The sequence below is a fragment of the Tupaia chinensis genome, unplaced genomic scaffold, assembly GCF_000334495.1.
Source record: "Tupaia chinensis unplaced genomic scaffold, TupChi_1.0 Scaffold000258_1, whole genome shotgun sequence".
NCBI classification, from domain to species: Eukaryota; Metazoa; Chordata; class Mammalia; order Scandentia; family Tupaiidae; genus Tupaia; species Tupaia belangeri.
Window position 1 is genome coordinate 1,277,620 of NW_006159738.1, and position 24,658 is coordinate 1,302,277.

Below are 24,658 nucleotides of genomic sequence, written 5' to 3' on the forward strand. Positions count from 1 at the left end.
GGTATGTGGGGTCCGGCTGCCTTAACCTCCCAGGCATAGGTTTTTAAAGCATGTGGTCCAGGCAGGCTCCGAGGCGGAGGGTAACGCTCCACTGCAGTGGTGCTGGATCCACACGGAAGATCCCAGCTCGGCTCCCCGGCTGGCTTGCACATGCCTGGCACGCACGAGGCTGGGGGCAGGTTACGACACGAGACCCTACTGAGGGTGCTCATCTTTCTCTCCGTCTTTCTTTCTCATGAAAGAAAGTTCGGGGACCAGCAGGTGGCATGGTGGTTAAGGTACTGGAATTCCCACACGACTGACTGTTCAAGTCCTGGACCTGGCGGCTTGCTTTCTCATTCTCCCTCCCTTTCTCTGGCAAAACTCATGTAAAAAAATAAATAAATAAAGATCAATAAATAAATAATCTTTAAAAAATATATGCAGTTCAAACCAAACTGGTTTTGGCACCGGGTACGGCCCATAGGCCACCCGTCTGCCCCCTTGGCGGACTACAGGGAGCTCGTGAAGGTTTTCCAGTGAAAAAGGGTATGATCGGATCAGTGTTTGAGAGAACTCGAAGCAAAGCATCAGGTGGGAAGTGACTAGAGGAAGGAGGCCGGTGAGGCACTGCCCGACAGTGCAGGTGGGAGGTGGCTGTGGTCCGTGCTGGGGTGGGGACGGGCGTGGCTGGACCAATCTGGGGTCCCGCTTCTCCGGGGGAGATCTAGCTCTCCTCAGAATCTGGGAGATGGCAAGTGCATTCTCTTCAAACACCTCCCCCGCCCCTTTGCTAAATTGGGAGGCGGAAGGCCCAGGGTAGATGACCATCTCCAAAGCCGTAGGACAGGGAATTTGAGCAGACGCCAGTGTTCCTGCAGTCTAATTTTACCCACGATTACTTTGCAGATAGACCTCTCAACCCACTCCCCCAGCCTCATCCACCCCCACAACAGCCTCAGCGCCTAATTAGAATGAAAAACCGCACAGCGGTCTTTGGCCCTCGGAAGCAGCCACAGGCAAACTCCGGGCCAGACACTCTTTGCAAAAGTTCTAGGCTCTGCTTCCCGGCAGGGGGAGGTGGGGGGAGCTGCTTTCCAAAGAAGCAGTTTCACAGCGCCAGACACATGTGAAGTGGACTTCGGGTCTATTTCGTGCCGCTTGTGCAACTGGTCACTTGAGTCCACGGAGGACGAGCAGGGTAGGGAGGTCGGAGTGGAGGCGAGGAAAGGTGACTCCCGTCCAAGGGTTTTTCCAGCACCCAACAAACGTCCTGTTCGAACTTCTTTTCCCTGCAGACCCCTTTCATCTCTGCGTGCCGTGTTCCGGGTGTGGCATAGGAAGTGGCTTGAAGCCGCTGCAGAGCCCTCTCTGCCCTCACTGGCACCACATGGGAGCGCCCCGTGGGTGAGGGAGAGGACGGGGCAGTCAGGCAAAGGTTAAGGGGAGGAAAGCAGAGGCAGAGACCCAGAACGGCTCCAGGAAATGCTTGTATTTCTCCACCAGGAGGAGGACAAACAAGCCTTTCTCGTGCCTTCTGGGCCGCGCTCTGGCTCTCCAGCACAGTGAGTTCAGGCAGAAAGAGAGAAGCCGAAAATAAAAATTATTCTGGGGCTGGACGCGACAACTGTGCAGCATGAACCTCATCGGACCGGCCAGCCGCTTCCCTGGAACCGCTGCTTACGCCACTCTGCGTGCCCTGCCCAGCCTTGCCAAGCGACGGGCTTTGCCTCTCGGGCAGACAGGCTGCCGGTGACCCGGCTCCAGAGAGGACCTCCCTGGGTCTCCGGTTTCCCGGCTGAAGTTTCCCTGCTGGGTGCCGTGGCGTTCCCCCACGCGAGGTCTGGCATCCCAGCGCCATGAAGGCAGAGAAACAGCAGCTGGGGGAGCGGTAGCCCTCAGATAAGAGCGGCGTCTCCGTGGGGACTGCAGGGGCTGGCTGGCGCGCAGGACGCGGTCCCCTCTCCGCCATGGACAACGGGTCGTGCTGCCTCATCGAGGGGGACCCCATCTCGCAGGTGATGCCACCGCTGCTCATCCTGGCCTTCGTGCTCGGCGCCCTGGGCAACGGGATCGCCCTGTGCGGCTTTTGCTTCCACATGAAGACCTGGAAGCCGAGCACGGTCTACCTGTTCAACCTGGCCGTGGCCGACTTCCTCCTGATGATCTGCCTGCCGCTGCGGACCGACTACTACCGCAGACAGCGACACTGGGCCTTCGGGGACGGGCCCTGCCGGCTGGTGCTCTTCATGCTGGCCATGAACAGGGCGGGCAGCATCGCCTTCCTCACCGTGGTGGCCGTGGACAGGTACTTCAAAGTGGTGCACCCCCACCACGCGGTGAACACCATCTCCAACCGGACCGCGGCCGGCGTCGTCTGCGCCCTCTGGACCCTGGTCATCCTGGGGACGCTGTACCTTTTGACGGAGAGCCACCTGTGTGCTCAGGAGCAGGGGGTCTCCTGTGAGAGCTTTATCATGGAGTCGGCCAACGGCTGGCACGACATTATGTTCCAGCTGGAGTTCTTCCTGCCCCTGGGCATCATCTTGTTCTGCTCCGCCAGGATCGTCTGGAGCCTGAAGCAGAGGCGGCGGCTGGCCGGACAGACTCGGACGAAGAAGGCCATCCGGTTCATCATGGTGGTGGCGGTGGTGTTCATCACCTGCTACCTGCCGGGCGTGTCAGCCAGACTCTACTTCCTCTGGACCGTGCCCGTGAGCGCCTGCGACCCGTCGGTCCACACAGCCCTGCACGTCACCCTCAGTTTCACCTACACGAACAGCATGCTGGACCCCCTGGTGTATTATTTTTCAAGCCCCTCATTTCCCAAGTTCTACGCCAAGCTCAAACTCTGCAGCTGGAGACCCAAGCGGCCAGGACGCTCAAAGACGCCGCAGCCGGAAGAGATGCCAATTTCCAACGTCTGTCGCAAGAGTTGCGCTAGCGTGGCCAACAGTTTCCAAAGCCAGACCGACATCCAGTGGGAGCTGCAGAGGTGCTGAACGGCCCTGAACCGCACCAGCAGGGAGGCCAGGCCAGCGGCTCAGAGGGGGTGCGTGCGGAGGGCCAAGGGGCTTGAAAATGCCACCACCCCTGCTTAGCTGTTTCCTCCTCGCTCTGTTGGAAATGAAATCCATGTTACCATGCCCTTTGGGAAGGTTCCGGTTCATCGAAGTGAGTCCGTTGCGTGTCTGTGATCTGATTGCTGTGACAGGGACAGTAGGAGCCTGTCTGGGGGCATGGGTGTGCTGGCGGGGGTTAGGGCTGGCTCGGCCTCCGTGTAACTTTAAGCGGCTCAGTAAACGGGTGCGAGGGTGTATGGGGTCGTTTTCTCTCTGGGGCAGTTAATGAGCTGAATGATTTATCAGTGTTTTGTACCCTCTGACCTTAAATTGTTACATATCCTGGCAAATAGAAACTGGGCCTACACTGACACTTATTTTCAGGCTGAGTGAGGCTCTTTGGCTTGGAAGGTCTTAATCCTGGCGGTTTCATCTTCATGGGGGAGGCGTGCACGTTTGTCTTTATTTTTATTTTTATTTTTCTAAAGAGGAGGCTTCCCAGGTGATCTCAAGGCCTCTAATTGTTTTGACTTCCCAGTAGCCCAAGAAGAACAGAACGAAACAAAACAAAACAGAACACCAGAAACAACGCCGCTCTGACCTTCCCGAACTCCACATTTTTCTGCACATCTTTGCATTTCAGAGTAGGTGCTGAGGGTTATGTTTCCCAGCCCTGGTCTTCCCGGGGGAATCAGAGAGCTACGCTGTCTAGCGGGACTGCCTCTGCCTGCTTGTTCTGTGACTGCGAAGCAGAATGAGCCGTCCACTACCCTCTTAGTGTTTACCTAGTTCCCATGGGTGCCGGGCATGCTTCTTGAGTTCTTTTCACCCGGAGGGTCATTAGCTACTTAAGTGACAGCAAAATTTTGAGGCTGCCTGCTTGTTCTGTGACTGCGAAGCAGAATGAGCCGTCCACTACCCTCTTAGTATTTACCTAGTTCCCATGGGTGCCGGGCATGCTTCTTGAGTTCTTTTCACCCGGAGGGTCATTAGCTACTTCTTAAGTGACAGCAAGATTTTGAGGGTGGCAGAGCAGTGAAGAACCTCCACTTTTTCATGGAGCTTTTGCAGTTTCTCTGCAAACGCAGTGTTCTCCCCTCGTTTCAGGACTGCCTCACACACAGGTTTCCTAAAACTGGTCCCAGAGCCCTCAGAGCTCGATGATCCCATGAAATGATCGGCTGTCCCTGTCATTTTTGGCCCCATGGCCATCCCCCCGAGAGCGCTTTCTCACTGTCTCTCTCCCCACAAGCACACGTGCCCTGGAATTAAGGGGAGAGACAGAACCTTAGCTCCATTCTCAGGCCACCGAGAGCTGAAAGCTGTCCTCTGTCCCTTTTCTCGCACTTTCTCAAGTTCCCACTTTCCTCCCTCAGGAATTGTGCCTTGGGGACCAGCACATGACTTAACGATTGCATCGCTGGACTCCCACATAGTCAACCACGGTTCAAGTCCCTGACCTGCCAACTTAAAACTCACGTGGGGTGCGTGTGTGCCCAAAACCCTGGAAAGAGAATGGAGGAGAAGAGACTGTGGGTGTGGCCATACTCGGGTAGGGGGGTATCTCTCACTTTCTGTCTTTCTGTCTCTCTCTGTCTCTCTGGAGAATGCACATGCCCTATATAAAAAATATCTCTTAAAGTCTCCAGCAGTTGGCGTAATGGCTATGTCGCTGGACTCCCACTTAGTTGACCGCGGTTCACATCCTGGACCTGGTGGCTTAAAACTCACGCCGGGCGCGTGTGCGTGCGTGCCCAAGATCCTGAGAGGAGAATGGAGGAGAAGGGATTGTGGCGTGACCATCCCCTCTGGGGAGTGATTTCTCGCTTTCTGTCTCTATGTCTGTCTCTGTCTGTCTGGCGAATACATGTGCCCTATAGCGAAAACCTCTCAAAAAAAAAAAAAATCTCTTAAAAAAAACAAAACAAGAATCTTGCCTTGGGCCAGCCACGTGGCATGGTGGTTAAGGTGGCTGGATCCCACGTGGCTTATTGGGTGGTTTGAGTCCTGGACCCAGTGACTTGAAAATCACATCAGATCGTGCACGTGTGCCCAGAATCCTGAGAGGAGGATGGAGAAGAGATTGCAGAGTGGCCATCCCCCCAGAGAGTGCTTTCTCACTTTCTCTGTCTCTGTCTCTCTCCCTGCAAGCACACATGCCCTATAGCCAAAAAAAAAAACTTGCCAACTTTTTGTCCTTTGGTCTCAAAATGACCCCACAGGCTGCCTCAAAACTGTTTTCTTTTTTAGAGGCACTGCATTGCCTAATGATAAAAAGTGCAGATTGTTGAGAGTCAGAGTCAGGCGAATCTAGATCTGCATCACAGCTCAGCCACTCATAGCTGTGTGATCTTCGGGCGGACTGGCGTTAACCGCTGTTAGCTCTACGCCCCTTTCTGCCAACCGAGGGTAACAACAAACCTGACTTCAACGGGCCATTGCGGGGATTGGGGGATGGCGCAACCCCGAAGCGTGAGGACTCAGATCACTGTCATATCCCCGGTGTCCAGAAGAGCCCCTGCGCGTAGTAGGTGCCCAATAAACCCTTGTGACACGGATGAGTAACAAGTGCATGCGAGGCATCGTACGCGGTGCCCGGCAGCAAACGCTCAATATTATGACTCGTTAGAGTAACACGGCGGACCCAGACAGAAACAGGGTGCAATGCGATCTCCCGGAGGGTCGGAGCCAGTGTCACCACCTGAATTCCCCTGCTCCTCGGCCGGGAGGACAGAGGCACGGGTTCTTATTGATATCGAGAGAAATCTGTGAAAACCCACACTTCCGCTTTCGGTTCTATTCTGGGCTGTGAGCTTCCCTGAGCTCTTCCTCTGTCCCCTCACCGTAATAAAAACAGGTTCTGGAGGGAGGTCTGTGTGCTGTGTGTGACTCCAGATTAAAGGATGCTTATGACTTTGCTCCCAAAGGAAAAGAGGTTGAAATAGCCAGAGTGTATGGTAAGCATGTGGACGAGGTTCTCATTAAACAACAAAACAAAACCCCCCAAAACACACAAAAATCCTCCAGCAAGAACAAAAAGAACAAAAACTTAAATGTGTTCTTCTTTTAAAGAAAAGTTTATTGATGGGACCAGCAGATGGCATAAGGTTATGTTGCTGGACTCCCACATGGCTGACCATGGTTCGAGTCCCAGAGCATGTGGCTTGAAAATCCTGCTGGGTGCATGTGTGTGCGTGCCTGAGATCCTGGGAGAATGTAGAAAAAGGGACTGTGGCATCGCCATCGCCCCTGGGGGGTGATTTCTCACTTTACCTCTCACCATTCTGTCTGTCTCCGGCAAGCACATGCACCCTTAGGCAAAAAAAAAAAAAAAAAAAAAAATCTCTAAAACATAAAAAGCTCACTTATTAGGGCTGGCAGGTCGTGTGGTGGTTAAGATGCTGGACCCCCACATGGGCGACTGCAGTTTGAGTCCAGGACATGGTGGCTTGCTTTCTCACTTCCCCTCTGTCTTTCTCTGGTCAGATTTAATAATAATAATAACAAATTAAATAAATAATTCTTAAAAATAGTAAGGCTTATTATTTTCCGTGAGAGAGAAAGAGACAGACAGTAACCCCTACAGGGTCCTAGCCATGACCCACTCCCCAGCCACAGCCAGCCCCACATCACGGGCCACGGGCACCCGGTGATCCTGGGACAGATGTACTCAGGGGCATCAGAGGAAAACCCAGAGCCTTCCCGTGTGGGTCAGCCTGGTAGAGTCATATCTTACCTTGTGTCACTGTCTTGGCTATAAATTAGCTTCCTTTGTTAAGTTTGCAGAATGTGAGGAGAAATAAATCTTACAGCAAGTGTTCTTCAGAGATTCAGAGGCAGAGAGGAGTGTAGCTTTGCTGACAAAGCTTTGTTTCAACTCCCTGAAATAGGAAAACAATTGATTGGAGGAAAATGCTTTTTAGGAAAAATCACATAAAGCCAGATATTGGCTATTAAACCAGATACTCTATAAGGAATAAGAAGTATCTTTTATTGATGCTGACAATGATAAAAAATTTAAGTTCTGGTCTATTTGCAGAATGAGTTTCCTTACCATTGAACTGAAATGGTGGGCCAGCCAAGCAGCCTGCTGGTTAAGGTGACGAGATCCCACATGGCTGACTGCATGGTTTGAGTCCCAGACATGGAAGCTTGTAAAACACACCAGGCACGTGTGTGTGCATGCCCCAAGCCCTGAGGAGAGAATGGAAGAGAAGGGACTGGGTTAGGCCATCCTCCCTGCGGGCTGCTGTCTCATTCTCCCTCTCTCTCTCTCCAGTGAGCACATGCGCCATATAACAAAACAGACAGACAACCGCTGAAATGCTTAAGATGGTGTCTGAGGTTACTAGTGTGCGGGGTCTGCTCGGACACGAGGTCGGCTCTGGGACATGAGGGGTTAAGCCAATGGTCGAGGTGCCACCGAGGGCTAGGGCCCAGCCACCAGCAGCAGGGTGGGGACTTGCTCACCTCTGCGCCCTGCAATCAGAGATTCCCGTATGACTCGAGACCCCATCACCGTGCGTGCATCCATGGCTTCAGGACGGGCTCCATGGCTGGGGGCCAGCACAGAAGGCCAGGCTCCTCGTTCCAAAGCACGAAGCAGCTCAAGAGATGGAGAAGAAAGAGAAGGGTTTGGAGATAGCGACTGCAGGCCATTAAACCAATCACGAGGCTCTGCCGAGCTCGTCCATGAAGACTGGGGCTCAAAGCTTTGGATAATAGATATAGACAGAGAGAGAGAGAGACAGAGAGAGAGAGAGAGAGATGGTGGGTGATAGATAGATGATAGAGATGAGAAAAAGAGAGAGACAGAGAGACAGAGAGAGAGACGGTGGGTGATAGATGATAGAGATGAGAAAAAAGAGACAGAGACAGAGACAGAGAGAGATGGAGGAGACTAAGCAGACAGGCCTACATATAGGCCTATTCTATATTCAGGTTCTAGTGTACTAGATTATAAAATGATAGTGTGAGAGGGTGAACTTTTTTTAAAAAAATTATTTTATTTAACTTTACGTATTTATTTATTTAATTTGACCAGAGAGGGACAGAGCAAGAGTGAGAGAGAGAGAGAGGGAAAGTGAGAAAGCAGCCATCAGGTCCGGGACTCGAACCTTGCTCGGCTATGTGGGTGTCCAGCCTCCTTAACCGCCATGCCACCTGCCAGCCCGAGGATGAATATTTTATTCGTCATATGGAGCCATTCATTCATCCCTTCACTCTTCAAGGCACATCAGGTAAGCCCAGTTCTGTCCCGAGCACAGCAGACACACGTGAGAGACCTAGCCCCCGACCTCACGCGGCTCGTTGTAGAAACCAAGGGAAAAAATAAATGACGACTTGAGGGGATACCTCGAGGAGTATGACAATGCACTGCTCAAGAGAAGCCAGATCTCACAGGGCAACGGCTGTTCAAATCCCGGGCCCAGTCAGTCTGAAACACACCGGCATGTGTGTGAGTGCCCAGCGTCCGACGGGCTGGAGGACTGCGGGAGGGGGTCATGGCATCCCCGGACCCTGTGGGGTGCTGCTCTCTCTCACGCTCACGTGAGTGTGCATGCACTCCATCAGGAGAAAAGGAAAAAATTATGACTCAGGGAAACGGGGTGAACGGTGAGCACGGGGTTCTGTAGGAAAGTCCCAGGGCCGACTGCGTCCTCGGGGGTGGGGGAGTCTTCTTGGGGAAGTGACTAGCAGGTCTGGCCCTTGAGGAAGGATAGGAAGCCGGCAGGGAAGGGTGCTCTGGGCAGAGGGAGAGGAGAGAGTGGGCAGAGTGGGGACCACAGGAAGAGGGTGAGGCAGGGCCGAGGATCCGGATCCGGGGTGGGCAGAGGCGGAGGCGTGAGTGGGCAGGGCGTGAGAGGGGTCTGTTCACAGCTGTCAGTGTGACACGAGGTTCGTGAAGAGCCTTTCGGATTCCTTTCTTTTTAAAATAATAGATTTCTCTATTTACAGAGGGCATATGTATTTTTACAAAGAATGAACAAATATAGAAAGTAAGTAAAAGTCTTTTTTTCATTCCTCTTCATCTTATTTCCTAAATGTGATGACTGCCTTTTTTAAAAAATTTTTTAAAAATTTACTTATTTTGGCGGACCAGCAGATGGCATAATGGTTATGTCACTGGACTCCCACATAGTCAACCACGGTTGGAGTCCTGGACCTGGTGGCTTAAAACTCATGCCGAGTGCATGTGTGTGCGTGCCCCAAATCCCAGGAGAACAGAGGAGGAGGGATTGTGGCATGGCCATTTCCCCCAGGGGAGTGATTTCTTACTTTCTGTCTCTCTGTCTCTTTCTCTCTTTCTCCAGGGAGTGCAAGAGCCCTAAAATTTCTCTAAAAAAAAAAGAAAAAGAATTACTTACTTGGGGGTCCAGCAGGTGGTGTGGTGGTCGGTGTGGTGGACTCCTACATAGCTAATTGTGGTTCAAGTTCGAGACCAGCCTTTCTCACTTTCTCTCTCTCTCTGTCTCTCCCTGGTGAGCATACATGCCCTGTAGCAAATTAAAATAACAATAATAATAAAATTAAGTAATTCGTGTTTTTTTTTTTAAGTCCAGCATCATGCCACCCGCTAGCCTGAGGTGGTGACTTTCCACCTTCACGGTCTATACACACACACACAGACACACACACAAACACACACAGACACACACAAAACCACACACAAACACACAGACAGACACACACACACACACAAAAAAACCACACACAGACACACACACACACACAGACACACACACAAACACACACAAAATTCAATTTCTATAATCAATCAAACTACATCTGCACACACACAAACACACACACAGACACACAAACACAAACACACACAGACACACACAGACACACACACAAACACACACACAGACACACAAACACAAACACACTCACACAAACACACACACAGACACACAAACACAAACACACACAGACACACACAGACACACACACAGACACACACAGACACACAAACACACACAAAACCACACACAAACACACACACAGACACACACACACACAAACACACACACAGACACACACAAACACACACACACAGACACACACAAACACACACACAGACACACACCCACACACACACACACACAAAGCCCTGCCGTTGATTTCGCTAAAGCAACATCTAACTACAGCATACACATCAGTCAGCTCTAGATATGATTTTGCAAAATGATCTCATCGTAAAGAGCTCAAACTCATTCTCCCTTGAGCTCCTCCTGCTTCAGCCCTCTTGAGCCGGTGAGATCGCGGGCATCTGCAAGCACACCTGCCCAGGACTCGAACGCCAGCCTGCATGTGATCCCAGCCCATGGGGATCAGCATTTTAGCAGTGCACACCACTGTGGCTGCACCTCAACATCATTCTTATTTATCTCATGAGCAAGAGACAGAGACAGAGAAAGACGACCATCTTAATAGGATTTCACAGCGCGATTCCCACCACCAGCTAGGATCCCAGGGACGTGGGCACGCCCGGCCTGTCAAGGCTCACCCAGGACCCGAACCGTGGTGTCCCAGGTGGCTTCCAGCACTGCAGCACACTGAGTTACCACCGTGCCACGGCAGCAGGGCTGTAGTTCATACCTTTAAACTGTCTTTCACTATATAATAATACTCCATATATGTTCATCTCATTAGCGGCATTTAAAAAAAGAATTGTTTATTTTATTTTTTGGTTATTATTTAAGTCGACCAGACAGAGAGGGACAGGGAATGGGAAGGAAGGTGCCAGATCCAGGATTCGAACCACAGCCAGCCATGTGGGAGTCCAGGACCCTAAATACTATGCCACCTGCCAGCCCCAATTAGTGGCCTTCTAAAGGACATTAAAAAAAATAAAATTAACCAGAGAGCATGAGCACTTGCCTCAGAGAGAAAGAAAGTGAGAAAGCAGCCCCCATGAGGCATGCTCACACTCCAATCCTTTCTCCTCTGTTTCTCCTTTTGGGATTCTGGGCACGCATGCACATGCATCTGGCATGATTTTAAAGCTGCCTCGTCTGGGGCTTGAACCGCCCAATCAGCTATGTGGAATCTAGCACCATAACCACCACACCACTGGCTCGCCCTTAAGAGACATTTAAGTGGCTTCCAATTTTCCTCTACTACAGTCATGCCATGACGAATATTCTGAGCTATCTGTGGGCACAGGTGTCAAGGCTATTCAAAGGTTTTGGAAGAGTCTGACCCGTGGAACTGTTGGGTCGAAGGACAGATAGACTTTGGAGCCACAGTGTGTACATGACAGGGAGCATAGCGCCTGGAGCCAGACGGGGTTCCAATCCCATCTCCTTTACTAGCTAGCTCTGTGACCTCAGGCAAGATACTCGACCCCTGGGAGTTTTGCTTTCTCTAAACTGAGACCAGTAATAACCCCTGTCCTCCAGGGTCGTTCTGAGTACTGAGCCTAGCTGTGTAAGCACCTGGACCATCTACAGGGTAGGGCAGCCACTATTCTGTATTATCTCTTATTCTTGGGGCAGACCCCACCCAATCGCCCAGCAAAGGCTGCACCAAGTTACACTCCCAGTGACAGCGACAGCGACAGCGACCGCGAAGCCCTCTGGACTAGCAGGTGGTGCACGTCGTCAGCTGGGTCCCACGCGCGCGGGCTGCACAGCCTGAACCCTGGACCCGGCGGTTTGAGCAACTCACCGTGTGCACGCACGTGCACCCAAAATCCTGAGAGGGTGGAGGAAGAGGGAGGACCTCTCTCTCCCCACAGAGAGCTATGTACATACGCCCTCCAGCAAAACCAAAACAGCCCTGTCCACACTCTTGCCAACAAAGCCCTTCCTTGTTTGTTTAATAAACATTTGTCCTTTTGTAAAACAAACATCTTCACCCCCTTAAACCGATGAAGTTCGATCTATCAGTGGGTTCTTTCATCATAGGCCCTTGTGGAGCCATACCCAGGAAGGCTTTGCCAAACCCGAGGTTATGCGAGCTTCCTCTGATGTTCTCCTCTAAGCGTTTTCTGGCTTTGGCCCCTACCTTGGCATCTGTAATCACTGGAGTTCACTCCTGCGCATCGGCAGAGACAGGAGAGGGTGCAGCTCCCTGCTGGTGGCCACCCTCGCGCCCCGACATCAGCTAGCAGGGACCATCCCTCTGCCCTGCCCTGCTACCCTGTCCTCGCAGAAGAACCAGCTCCCCATAAATCCAGGGTTTATTTCCAGACTCTCAAGCCTGCCGTCTGGATCTGCGTGCTGATCCCTGCGCTGGAACCACGCTGTCTTAATTCCTGTAGTTCCCTAGTGAGCTTTCCGCCCGCAAAGTGTGGATTCTTATAGATGAGAACCTCACTGCTGACCCCAGCCAGAGAACCCTGAAAGGGGCTATCACGGTGCTTGTTCTTGTTTTAATTTTTTAGTTTGCTATAGGGGGCATATGCACTCACCAGAGAGAGACAGAGACAAAGAGAGAGATAGAGGGAGAAAGTGAAAATCAACCCCCCCCCCCAGGGGGATGCTCACACTGCAGTCACCTACTGGGATTTGGAGCACACACCACATATGCGTGCACACACACATGCACACGCGTGCATGCATGCACTCCCAGTGTGTTTTTCAAGCTGCTGGGTCTGAGTCTTGAACTGTGCAGTTGGCCATATGGGATCCAGCTGCCTTAACCACCACACCACCTGCTGGCCCCACAGTGCCTGTTTTTTAAGGCACCAGGCTTCGTGGTAATTGGTTATAAAGCCCTAGGCAGGGAAACCAAATTCCAATTTGGTTCAGAATGAAATTGCTAGTTCTGGCACCTCGCTAAGCCTTGCTTTTCCGGTCGAACAATGGGGATGGCAGTAATAATAGTGCACCTCTTGCGGGGATTGTGCGAGCATTAAATGAGGTCACACGTGCAAATCTCTTAGCAGCAGCCTGGCCTTTGGCGAGCGGGGGATGACAGACAGCAGTGTTGCTATTTTCTTTTCTGTTCTCTCTTTTGATTTCTTCCTGCTGCTTCTTTTCACTCATTCATCCATTTATTTATCTGTCACGGTTTCCAGGGAGCTGGGTCACTCATTCATCCATTTATTTATTTGTCATGGCTTCCAGGGAGCTGGGTTTGGGACTCGAACCATGGTCAGCCCTGTGGGAATCCAGTGCCTTAACTGCACCATATCACCTGCTGGCCCAACTTTGTGTTTTTTTCTTCCTTCCTTCCTTCTTTCCTTTCTCTCTCTCTTTTTTTCCCTTTCTTCATTCCTTCCTTCTTTCTCTTGCTCTCCCTCTCTTTTAAAAAATAAACCAGAATAAGTGTTCTCACCAGAGAGAGGAAGAGAGAGGGAGAGGGCGAAAGTGCCCCCAGTGATGAGTGATCACGCCACACTCCCTTCTCCCCCATCTCCCGTTCTGCCAGGCGAATGTCCCCAGCGTGTGTCTCCAGCCACGAGGGCCAGCTCAAACAGCATCGTTGGCCATGTGGGACCCAGCTCTCTTCACCACCAGGCAACCAAGCCAGCTCTGGTATTATTATTAATTTAAAGAAACAGAAAAAGCAAAACCGTTTCATCCAGTCAGCAGCACGCCCTCCAGCTGTCACGAGATGATGGGGTGCAGAGCTCCGAGTTCCCTGTGGGAGGGTCATAAATTATGAGTGGAGCTGACTCCCAGCTGCAGTCACTGCCTGAGCCCTAGAAATGATTCAAACAAGTTTCTGTACAACTCATGCGCTAGTAAGAAAAATCCTAAATGCATCAGGGCAGAACACGAGCGAGACGAAACATGCCCCTGTGCAGTGGGAAGACCGGAAATTCCACGGCAGGCCCCACAACCCGGGGAGGCCAGAATCCATATTGGGCCTGAGTCGTCGTGAACTTTGGTTTAGAACCCTGGAGCGTGAGAGCCGGAAGAAACACGAAGCGCATCTAATTCCTCAACTGAGGAAGGGAAGCGGAGGGGTTAAGACCATTCACAGCCAGTTCAGGGCGGGGCTGGAGCCAGGGCCCAGCTTCTCTCCGGCTTTTCTCTTTCCTCAAGCTTAATATTTGCTATTGCTCTCTGCTAATTTTAGCAAGGACCACCTTTTGTTTGCTTGTTTGTTTGTTTTTTAATGACAACATTGTAAAACTTAGAAGGGAAGGTCCCCTTGCAAACTCCAGTTCCCAGAAATCCCTGGAAATAACTAAGAATCATTCTGATTATTTCCATTCTGATTCTTAGTTACTAAAGTGCCCTCAGACTATGTTGTGAATGTCACCGACAGGTCTACAGTCATCTAAGAAGGAAGGACAGAACCCAGAGACACAGATACTCAATACAACCACATGGTGCCACCTCCATCTGTCACAGCTGAAGAGACAATGCCGTAACCTAACTGGAGGTGGTGTGGTGCAATGGTTAGGGCACAGGCTTGTCGTCAGTGCTGGGCTCCAACCCGAACTCTGCTCCTATTTCCTGGGTGGCCTTCAGTACTTTACAAACCCCTCCGAGCTTCACTTTCCTCCTTTGGAAATCAGAATCAATTCTAGCCGCTCCCATATGGGCTTATAGTCAGGGCGAGAAAAAAAATCATGTGTTTCAAGCACTGAGCAAGGGGGTCTAGCACAATGGGAGGTCTCTAGAGCAGGTGCATCATCACCACATGCCTCCAGTTCCTATAGGAGTCTGATATTTACTGGGTCAGCCCGATTTTAGCTTGCTGTGAAGGGTCTATCAACCTGCACTGCCGAATCTGGGTTTGCACCCGAAGGAATAAACTTCCAGTGTTCCCCCCCCCTTTTTTTTGCCAGAGGGCATGTGTGCTTGACAGAGACACAAAGAGGGAGAAAGCACCCCCCAATGGGGTATAGTCATGCTGCAACCCTTTTCCGTGGTTTCTCCATCCTACTGAGATTTGCGGCATACATGCACATGTGCCCGGGTGTCTCCCAAACTTCCAGGGCTGAGTACGCGTTCACAGTTGGCCATGTGGGATCCCGCAGCCTTGAGCACGTTGATGCAGGCTGGCCCCTTCATTTCCAATTGCTTTTTAAAAAAGAATTATTTTATTATTCATTATTATTTCTGACTTGTCATAGGGTAGGTGCACTCACCGGAGACAGAGAGGGAAAGTGAGAAAGCAAGTCGCCAGGTGCTAGACGCAGACCGCGGTCAGCCATGAGGGAGAGTCCAGCGCCTAACCACCACGCCACTTGCTGGCTCACACTTCTCCAATTTCTAACTCAAAGTAGAAGCGACACAATATAGAAACCTTTTGCACGGCAAGAATCCACAAGACCAAAATATTAAAAAGTAGAAATATCCTGTGAGGTAAAACCAGCTACACAGAAAAGCAGAGGAATGAGTGAAGTGGTGCTCCACACCAAGGCAGAGTTCAGGTCCCCTGAGATGCTGAGGCCCTGAGCTAAGTTTTACAAAAATGGGGGCTTTTAAAACATCAGCTACTCACCGGGGGAGACTGTGTATGTTGGGGATGAGGTTACACAGGGACTCGCCACACTTTCTATTCCATTTTCCTGTGAGCCTAAAACTCCTCTAAAACATGAAGTTTATCAATTTTTAAAAAATCATGTACTTAAAAATAAATCACTTACTTGAGCATGGAAGCATATAAAAATCTAATAATATAAACAATAAGCCCAACTTATTTTAATATGCTGCTGCCATCCAAACTGGGCTCAAGTTTTTAAACATCTTAGGAATTTCGTGTGCTCAGGTAGCATTTTGTTTCTCTCTCTCTCTTTTTTTTTTTTCTTTGGAGAGATTTTCGCTACAGGGCGCGTGCGCTCGCCAGACAGACACAGACAGACATTAGAAGCAAAAAGCGAGAAATCACCCCCCAGGGGGGATGGTCACTCCGCAATCCCTGCTCCTCCATTCTCCTCTCGGGATCTTGGGCATACACGCACACGCACACGCACCCGGCATGAGTTTTAAGTCACCGGGTCCGGGACGCGAACCGTGGTCGACTACATGGGAGTCCAGTGACATAGCCATTAAGCTAACTGCTGGTTCCCTTTTTTTTTTTTTTTTTTTTAAAAAAAGAGGTTTTTGGTATAGGGTACATGTGCCTACCAGAGAGACAGAGAGAGACAAAGAGCCAGAAAGTGAGAAATCACCCCCCCAAAAGGGATGGCCACGCCGCAATTCCTTCTCCTTCATTCTCCTCTCAGGATTTTGGGCATGCACACACATGCGCCCGGCATGAGTCTTAAGCCACCGGGTCTGGGACTCGAACCGCAGCCCACTATGTGGGAATTCGGCAGTGCAAAATTCGGCAGTGCAACCACTGCTCCGGTGCCCTGCATTGTGATTCTGATGAGAGATTAACTGCAGAGTCTGTGAGGAGAGGCAACCCAGCTTTGTACAGAGAGGTGGCATAGGAAAGGCGCTCAGCTTCAAGCTGTCTGTCCTCAACAATGTCTTCTCAGCCTTTCCAGATAAAAGCATTTGTGGGCTCTTGTTTCTTTATTTTTTTTTTAGCAGTTTTTGCCTTAGGGTGTGTGCACTCACTTGAGAGAGAGACAGAGACAGAAAGAGAAAGTGAGAAAGTGCCCCCCACACACACCATGGGAGATGGTCATGCCACAATCTCTTCTCCCTTTCTCTTTTTGGGATTTTGGGCATGCATTCACACACACACCCCGAATGTTTCTCAAGTCACCAGATCCAGGACTCGAACCACACAGTTTGGCCACATGAGAGTCAGCTATCTTAACCACCATGTTACTGGCGGGCCCCTCATTAACTTTTTTTTTTTAAGATTTATTTATTTTATTCATTACTATTATTATTATTATTATTATTTTATTTGACCAGAGAGAGGCAGAGAGAGAGAAAGAGAAAGTAAGAAAGCCATCAGATCCAGGACTCCACCATGGTCAACCCCCCAGGGAGTCCAGCACCTTAACCACCACACCACCTGACAGTCCCTCATGAACTTTTTTTTTAAATTATTTATTGGGACCAGCATTGGCGTAATAGTTACATTGCTGGGCTCCCATGTAGTTACCATGGTTCCAGTCCCAGACCGGGCAGCTTAAAACTCACACCAGACACATGTGAGTGTGTGTCCAAAATCCAAGAGGAGAATGGAGGAGAAGGGATTGTGGCATGGCCATCCCCCTGGGAGGTGATTTCTTGCTTTCTGTCTCTGTGTGTCCCTCCAGTGAGTACACACGCCCTACAGCAAAAATTTCTCTTAGAAAATTATTTTACTATCATTTTTTTACGTTTGCTATAGAGTATGTGTGCTCACCAGAGAGAGTGTGAACATGAGAGAGCAAGCTGTCAGATCCGAGCCTAGAACCTCAGTCAGGAGTGTGGGAGTCCAGTGCCTTAACCACCATGCCAACTGCTGGCTCCCCCTCCCCTGAACTTTTTGGAGACCGCTCACTTGCATGCGAATTCTTTGTGTTTCTGGAACACCAAGCTTTTTAGCCCAGGGAATCGTTACTGCCGTGCCGTGGTTTAGCTAACCGTGTAGGCCAAGCCTGAATCTCAGACACTAAGTCCTCTGTGGGGTCCAGGCACACGGCCTGCCGGAGGGATGGCCTCACATTTCAGTGATTTGCAAATGACAGGAGGCGTGCCTAAACTTATCCTACATTTAGAAAATTTTGTGGGTTCCTGTCTGCCCAGGGGATTTCTAATACTTGTTTATGCAAACAGCAGGTTTCATAAGAGCCTTGCTGGCTTTTTTTTTTTTTTAAGCGATTTCGTAGTTTCCTGGTAACCATTCAGTCATCTGTTTCAACACCCTGACATGACATAAGGCGGGCGCGAACCTCTCGCTCCCACACAGGCACACACCTCCTGCCCTGAGCACTGCGGGCCGCGCTCCTTCCCACTCCGGGTCCTCATGAGCCGGCGCCGCCCGCAGGACCACTTTCTGCTCATCGACAACAAGAGCTGCTGCGTGTTCCGGGACGACTTCATCGCCAACGTGCTGCCGCCCGTGCTGGGGCTGGAGTTCGTCTTCGGGCTCCTGGGCAATGGCCTGGCCTTGTGGGTCTTCTGCTTCCACCTCAAGGCCTGGAAGTCCAGCCGGGTCTTCCTGTTCAACCTGGCGGTGGCTGACTTTCTCCTGATCATCTGTCTGCCCTTCCTGACCGACAACTACGTGAGGAAGTGGGACTGGAGGTTCGGGGACGTCCCGTGCCGGCTGATGCTCTTCATGCTGGCCATGAACCGCCAGGGCAGCATCATCTTCCTCACCGTGGTGGCCGTGGACAGGTACTTCCGCGTGGTGCACCCCCACCACGCGCTCAACAAGATCTCCAACCGGACGGCGGCCGTCGTCTCCTGCTTCCTGTGGGGCATCACCATCGGCCTGACGGGGCACCTCCTGTACCGGAAGATGCTGACCCGCAATGGGGCCGCCAACCTGTGCAGCAGCTTCAGCATCTGCCACACCTTCCGCTGGCACGACGCCATGTTCCTCCTGGAGTTCTTCCTGCCCCTGGGCATCATCCTGTTCTGCTCCGCCAGGATCGTCTGGAGCCTGCGGCGGCGCCAAATGGACAGGCACGCCAAAATCAAGCGGGCCATCAACTTCATCCTGGTGGTGGCCGTCGTCTTCATCATCTGCTTCCTGCCCAGCGTGGCGGTCAGGATCCGCATCTTCTGGCTCCTGCACACGGCGGGGACCAAGGACTGCGAGGTGTACCGCTCGGTCGACCTGGCCTTCTTCATCACCCTCAGCTTCACCTACATGAACAGCATGCTGGACCCGCTGGTCTACTACTTCTCCAGCCCGTCCTTCCCCAACTTCTTCTCGGCCCTGTGCCGCCGCTGCCTCCGGAGGAAGGCGCCGGAGCCGGATCACAACCGCAGCACGAGCGTGGAGCTCACGGGGGACCTGAACACTGCCAGGAGCGTCCCTGACGCTTTAATGGCAGGGCCCGGGGAGCCATGGAGCCCCTCTTATCTAACTCCCACCTCTCGCTAAATACGCGTGCCTGGAAGCGAGATTGTCACCGAGAACCCAGAGCTCTGGGGGAAGCGCCTGGCTGTGTCACAGACAACATCCCCAGGCTTGGCCTGCAGTCTCCTGCAATGCAACCCGCAGTCAGAGAATCCGATTTAGAGCACGGTGGGACAGCAGCTAAGGTTGCAAGGCTGACCACAGAAACCTTGGGAAGCAGAGTTTGCTTCTGAGCGCCTGAAACTGTGTCATCGCTGACACTCGTGGGGCAGAGGTGGGCGAGGAGTCATCTCTGTCGCGCAGAGTCGGAGACACAGAGATGCCCGTGGGTACCTTGCTGGTCTCCTCCCACCTGCCTGGGACTGGCCGGTTCTCAGCTCCGGGGTGATCTCGAGCCTGTTTGCCGGCTCCTCAGAGAGCAGAAGAGCAGGAGGTTGGAGAGGAGTCCTGGGCTCCGGGAGGGAGCCCAGGCGTCATTAAACAAGCCAGCAGGTCACCTGGGCTCTGCAGCATTTAGCAGGAAGGACTCAACCAGGAGCTCAGGAGCGCTGGCCAATAGGCGTTTCCAGTGGGGTGGTAAGCAGGGGATTAGCCCCGGGAGGGACTGAGCTACCCAGTGTTATTAGGGGAAAGGAAATGGCATTTGGCTATAACCAGCGACTAATCCATTCTTCTCTTGTTTACATTAATTTGAGCAGTTTGAAAGGCTTGGGAACGAAGCGGCTTCCCACCTGTTTGCCTTTACCATTAAAAGGGAAAGCCCAGTGATAAAGGGAAGGAGCCTTCGGCTTCATGTGCTTGTTTCTGAACCAACAGTAAATCTACCCTGTCCATCTGTTTCGATAGGAGACCGTCTGGAGTTGCGTATGTCTGGGTTAGGGTTCACAGAAACGGTCCTCTTACTTAAGCAGAGACCTTTATGGGTTGTTAACTATGTCCTGGTAGAAAAATACCACTTACTGCAAAGTAAGAAAAAGACGTGGGGGCCAGTCGGCCTGGTGGTTAAGGTGCTTGGATCTCACACGACTGATGCGTGGTTTGAGTCCCAGACCTGGTGGCTTGAAAATCACAGGCATGTGTGGGTGTGTGTCCAAAATCTTGAGAGGAGAATGGAGGAGGAGGGATTGCAGCTTGGCTCTCCTTCCTGGGGAACGCTTTCTCAGTTTGTCTCTCTAGTGAGCACACAAATCCTAGAGCAAAATTTAAAGAAAAGGACATGAACCCTGAGCTCCATCATGAGATAATTGAATAAAAACTACATTGCGGGAGCTGGCAGGTGGTGTGGTAGTTAAGGCACTGGACTCCCACATGGTTAACCCTGGTTCGAGTCCCAGACCTGATGGCTTGCTTTCTCACTTTCTCTCTCTCTGGTTAAATTAAAAAATAATAATAATAGAGGCTGGCAGGTGGCACAGTGGTTGAGGCACTGGACTTCTACATGGTTGACCATGGTTCGAGTCCTAGACCTGGCTGCATGGTTTTTCACATTCCTTCCTTGTCTCTGTCTGTATCTCTCTGGTTAAATTAAAAGGTGATAATAATAAATGAAGTTAAATAAAATAATTTTTAAATGAAAATATATTCTCTCTAAAAAATTATGATCAATAAAATTAAATAATTCTGAAAAAATATTTAGAAACTACATTGTGGGTTCAGTCATGGTGGCTGGGTGATGCTGAAGTCTTGTGGGAGCCCTGGGGTGGCATCACAGCCCTTGGCCTGTGATCCTGACTGACTGGGGACAGAGGAGCAGATGGCAGTGTGTTGGGTGCTCGCCTATGGGTTCCTCTCCCTCTCTCCCATCTCAAGAAATGAATACACTTAAAATTATATGTGTGTTGAAACAAGAATGGGGAATATCCAAGAATAAGTCAAAACCATCTACTTTAGAAGGGCCGTGCGGACAAGACTGAAGAGCACTATTTCCACTTTAGTTAGATGAACACTGCTATTCATATTCGTGTGTTAAAGAAGGAAATCGGGCCAGACAGCCTTTCTTCTGCAGGACGGGGCAGTGTTTCCTACGGAATGGTTTCGCTTCCCAGTGCTGGGGTGGAAAGGAGATGTACTGGTTTGAGTCTGTGATCTGTCCAAGTTTCTGTTACGCTTTCATTTCCAGCGCCTGTCACTCCTGATCTTTAGCAAGATGAGGCTTGCTTCAACCTCCTGACGTGGAGGCAGATACGAAACTGAGTGCGCGGACGCCCAGGCCTGGCTGAGCAGCCTCAGGTGAACAAAGGCATTCTTGAACGTCTGTGTTTTCGAAGCAGCTGGCTTGGCAGTACCCCCACGTAACTAGAGGAAGAAAGTTAAAGCGGGGCTCCTCCTCGTGTGCATGAAGCGGTGGCAGCGAGCGCTCGGAGGAAAGCCGGGGTTTCCCCCAGGCTCAGCCATGAGTCAGCAGGGAGCCCGGGTGTGAAACTCCAGTCTCAGGGGAGAGGTGGTTTGCAGGGTTCATTTGGAGCAGCTCACATTCATTCGTTTGTTCAGGCATTGCCTGCGTTTTTGCATGTGAAGCACCGACGATGTGCAAGGGTGCCATTCTGGGTGGCAGAGACAGGGCCAGAACAAGGGACAGGCAAGTCCTCCTGGCAGACAGGAAGGTGGGAGGCAGACAGTCACAGAGTCAATGCAGAAACGGGACGGGGATCTGGGAAAGCTCTGGGTGTTGGACAGACAGCAAGTGAGGGGGTGAGAGAGCACAGACATGGACGAAGTGAAGGCATGGGAAGGGGTCTGGCATAGCTGCGGGGGTCACAAAGCCAGGAACGTGGGCGGTGATGGCTCAGAGAGTCGGGGCCGGAATGACCGGGAAAGGGGCCGTGAGCTGAGTCGGGACTGACGAGACAGAGGAGACAATGTGAAATCCGGGGCAGGCCCTTCCAGGAGGACAGAGTGTGGGTACAAAGACTCCGAGGTGAGAATTAGTTTGGTGCGTGGGGCGTCTTGGTTTCCCGTCACTGCCTTAGCAATGCCACGCAGACTTGCTAAAAACACAGAAATGAACGCTTTCATAGTTCTGGAGGCCAGGAGATCAAGCCTGAGGTGCTGGTAGGGCGGGGGCCTGTGAGGAGACCTGTTCCAGGCCTCCCCGGCCTTTTGGTTGCCGCCATCTTTGATAATCGTTGGCTCATGGACACCTCACCCAGTCTCTGCCTCCACTCTCATGTAGGTTCTCCTCTTCTTATAAAGACACTTCTTGGAACCAGCAGATGGCGTAATGGTGACGTTGCTGGACTCCCATGTAGTTGACTGTAGTTCACATCCCGGATCCGGTATCTTCAAACTCATGCCAAGCACGCGTGCGTGTGCCCAAAATCCAGACAGAAGAATGGAGGAGGAGGATTGTGGCATGGCCATCCTGCTGGGGGAGTGATTTCTCTCTCTCTCTCTGGAGAGCACATGCACCCTGTAGCAAAAATCTCTCTCTCATAATTATCTACTTTTATTGATCATTAATATTATTTTCTCCCTTTTAAAAGAATTTTTTATTTAACTGTATTTATTCATTTATTTTATGTTAATTTGACCAGAGAGGGAGGGAGAGAGAGAGAGAGAGAAAGCAAGCTGCCAGGGCCGGAATTCGAACTGCAGTCAGCCATGTGGAAGTCCAGTGCCCCTAACCACCACGTCACCTGCTGGCCCCTATTTATCATTAATATTATTTTCTTAATTTTCTACAGGGCATGTAAAGAGACAGTGAGAAAGCAAGCCACCAGGTCTGGGACTCGAACCACAGTCAACCATGTGGGAATCCAGCGCCTTTAATCACCACACCACCTGCTGGCCTTAATAACATCTATGTTAATTTTTAAAAACCTGCTAAACAAAATTTTGTACTGTGTTTAGAAACAATTTGTAATAACACAGAAAAGTCATGAATGTGGGGCTGGCCTGTAGCGTAGCGGTTAAAGGAGCCGGGTGCCACACGGCCGACCACACCGTTCGATTCCCGGCCCCAACGGCTTGAGCACCACACCAAGCACATGTGTGTGCACGCCAAAAATCCCGACGGGGTGAAGAAAGGGAGGAGGAAAACTGCGGAATGACCAGACTCTCACGGGGATGGGGAATCCACTTTCTCCCTCTGTCTCTCTGTCTCTCTGTCTTTCACTCTCATGGGAAAAAGAAAAAGCTTTGAGAAGTTACATCTTGGGGCCAGCAAGCTGCTGTGGTGATTAAGGCACTGGACTCCCATGTGGCTGACCTTAGTTCGAGTCCTAGGCCAGGCGGCTTGCTTTCCTAATTTCTCTTTCTCTCTCATGAGCACATGTGCCCTATAGTAAGTTAAAATAACATAATAAATAATTTAAAAAGATGATACCATTCTAGAGATGAAGCAGAACCCCGCATCTCAGAACAGGGTTGTGTTTGGAGGGAGGGGCCTCGAGGAGGGCCCAAATCCAACACGCCTGATGTCCTCCTAAGAGGTGAGAACCCGGAGCGCGTGCACACGCACACACGCACACACACACACACACACGTGCACACACACGCTACGCAAGGCCATGGGAGGACACGGGGAGAAACCCGCTCTCCACCTGTCAAGGAGGGACTCGGAAGCGCCGCCCTGCCACCACCTTGACTCAGGCTCTGGCCCCCCGACAGCACGCGTCCCCTGCGGGCGCCCCGGGCGGTGTGGTCCTCACGGAGCCCGCAGACATGCGACGGCCAGCCCGCTTCCTCACAGGCCTGGGCAGGTGCTCCGGAGCCCGGCTGGAATGCCATCTGGGCTTATTTAAAAGCCACTTACGCCTGCCTTCATTAAATGGGGGGCCGGCACGTGGCATGACGGTGGAGGTGCTAGACTCCCACGTGGCCGACCGTGGTTTGAGTCCCAGAACTGGTGGCTTGCTTTCTCACTCTCCCTCTCGCTCTGGTCAAACTGAATAATAATAATAATAATGAATAGAATAAAATAAGTATTTCTTTTTTAAAAAATTTCATTAAAATGTGTATTTAAAAAAAAAGTGCCAGCAGGTGGCATGATGGTTAGGGTGCTGGACTCTCATATGCCTGATTGTGGTTCGAGTCCCAGACCTGGCAGCTTGCCTCCTCACTCTCCCTCCCTCTCTGTCTCTTTCCAGCAAGCACATGTGCCCTGTAGGAAAAATTAGGGGGAAAATGAACACCCATTGCTGAAATAGACGGAGGGATCAACATAGGGGCAGGCAGTAGCTCAGTGGTGGCACGGCCAGATTCACATGGGAAAGAAAGGTCCGGGGTCCGTTTCCCGGGACATCTCTGAGTGCCTGGGCACGCGCTGGTGTGCCTGGGATTGGGGCCAGCTGAGAGGGGCAGATCGCAGTGCGGAGACCCCCCTGGAGATGACTCTCTCTCTCTCTCATGGGAGAAATAGATGAACAAACTTTAAAAAAACAACTAATAAACAAGAGCACTTAAGGAAATCCAAATACAGCCCAGAAAGGACTTTTTAGAGCTAAATGCAAATTTTTTGAACTTAAGAAACCCAGTTTATAAACGAAAGGCTCACAGGTCTCTGCTGAGAGCCCGTCGGTCTGGGAATCCGAGCAGGAAATACCCGAAGGTGGAGTCACACTCGGAAGGGGCGGAGCTCTTGTCAGAAGATGCGGGTTGGAGGATGGCTCCAGAACGAGTATGGGCCAGCAGGTGGCGTGGTGGCTAAGGTGCTGGACTCCGACACGGCTGACCACAGTTCGAGTCTCTAGACCCAGTGGCTTTGAAAACACCCCGGGGCAGGGAGC

The 24,658-nt window shown here is 51.4% G+C and overlaps 2 protein-coding genes across 2 annotated transcripts; both read left to right on the forward strand.

Moving 5' to 3' along the window:
• The first annotated feature begins 472 nt into the window (after positions 1-472).
• On the forward strand, positions 473-3,319 carry HCAR1 (hydroxycarboxylic acid receptor 1). The gene has a single exon (XM_014588102.2). The coding sequence runs from the start codon at positions 1,950-1,952 to the stop codon at positions 2,979-2,981; it is 1,032 nt and encodes a 343-aa protein (XP_014443588.1). The 5' UTR covers positions 473-1,949; the 3' UTR covers positions 2,982-3,319.
• HCAR2 (hydroxycarboxylic acid receptor 2) lies at positions 3,068-20,133 on the forward strand. Its single transcript, XM_006149278.3, has 2 exons — positions 3,068-3,153; positions 17,720-20,133. Exon 2 carries the CDS (start codon positions 17,868-17,870, stop codon positions 18,954-18,956), a length of 1,089 nt encoding a protein of 362 aa, XP_006149340.1. The 5' UTR covers positions 3,068-3,153; positions 17,720-17,867; the 3' UTR covers positions 18,957-20,133.
• The last annotated feature ends 4,525 nt before the right edge of the window (positions 20,134-24,658 follow it).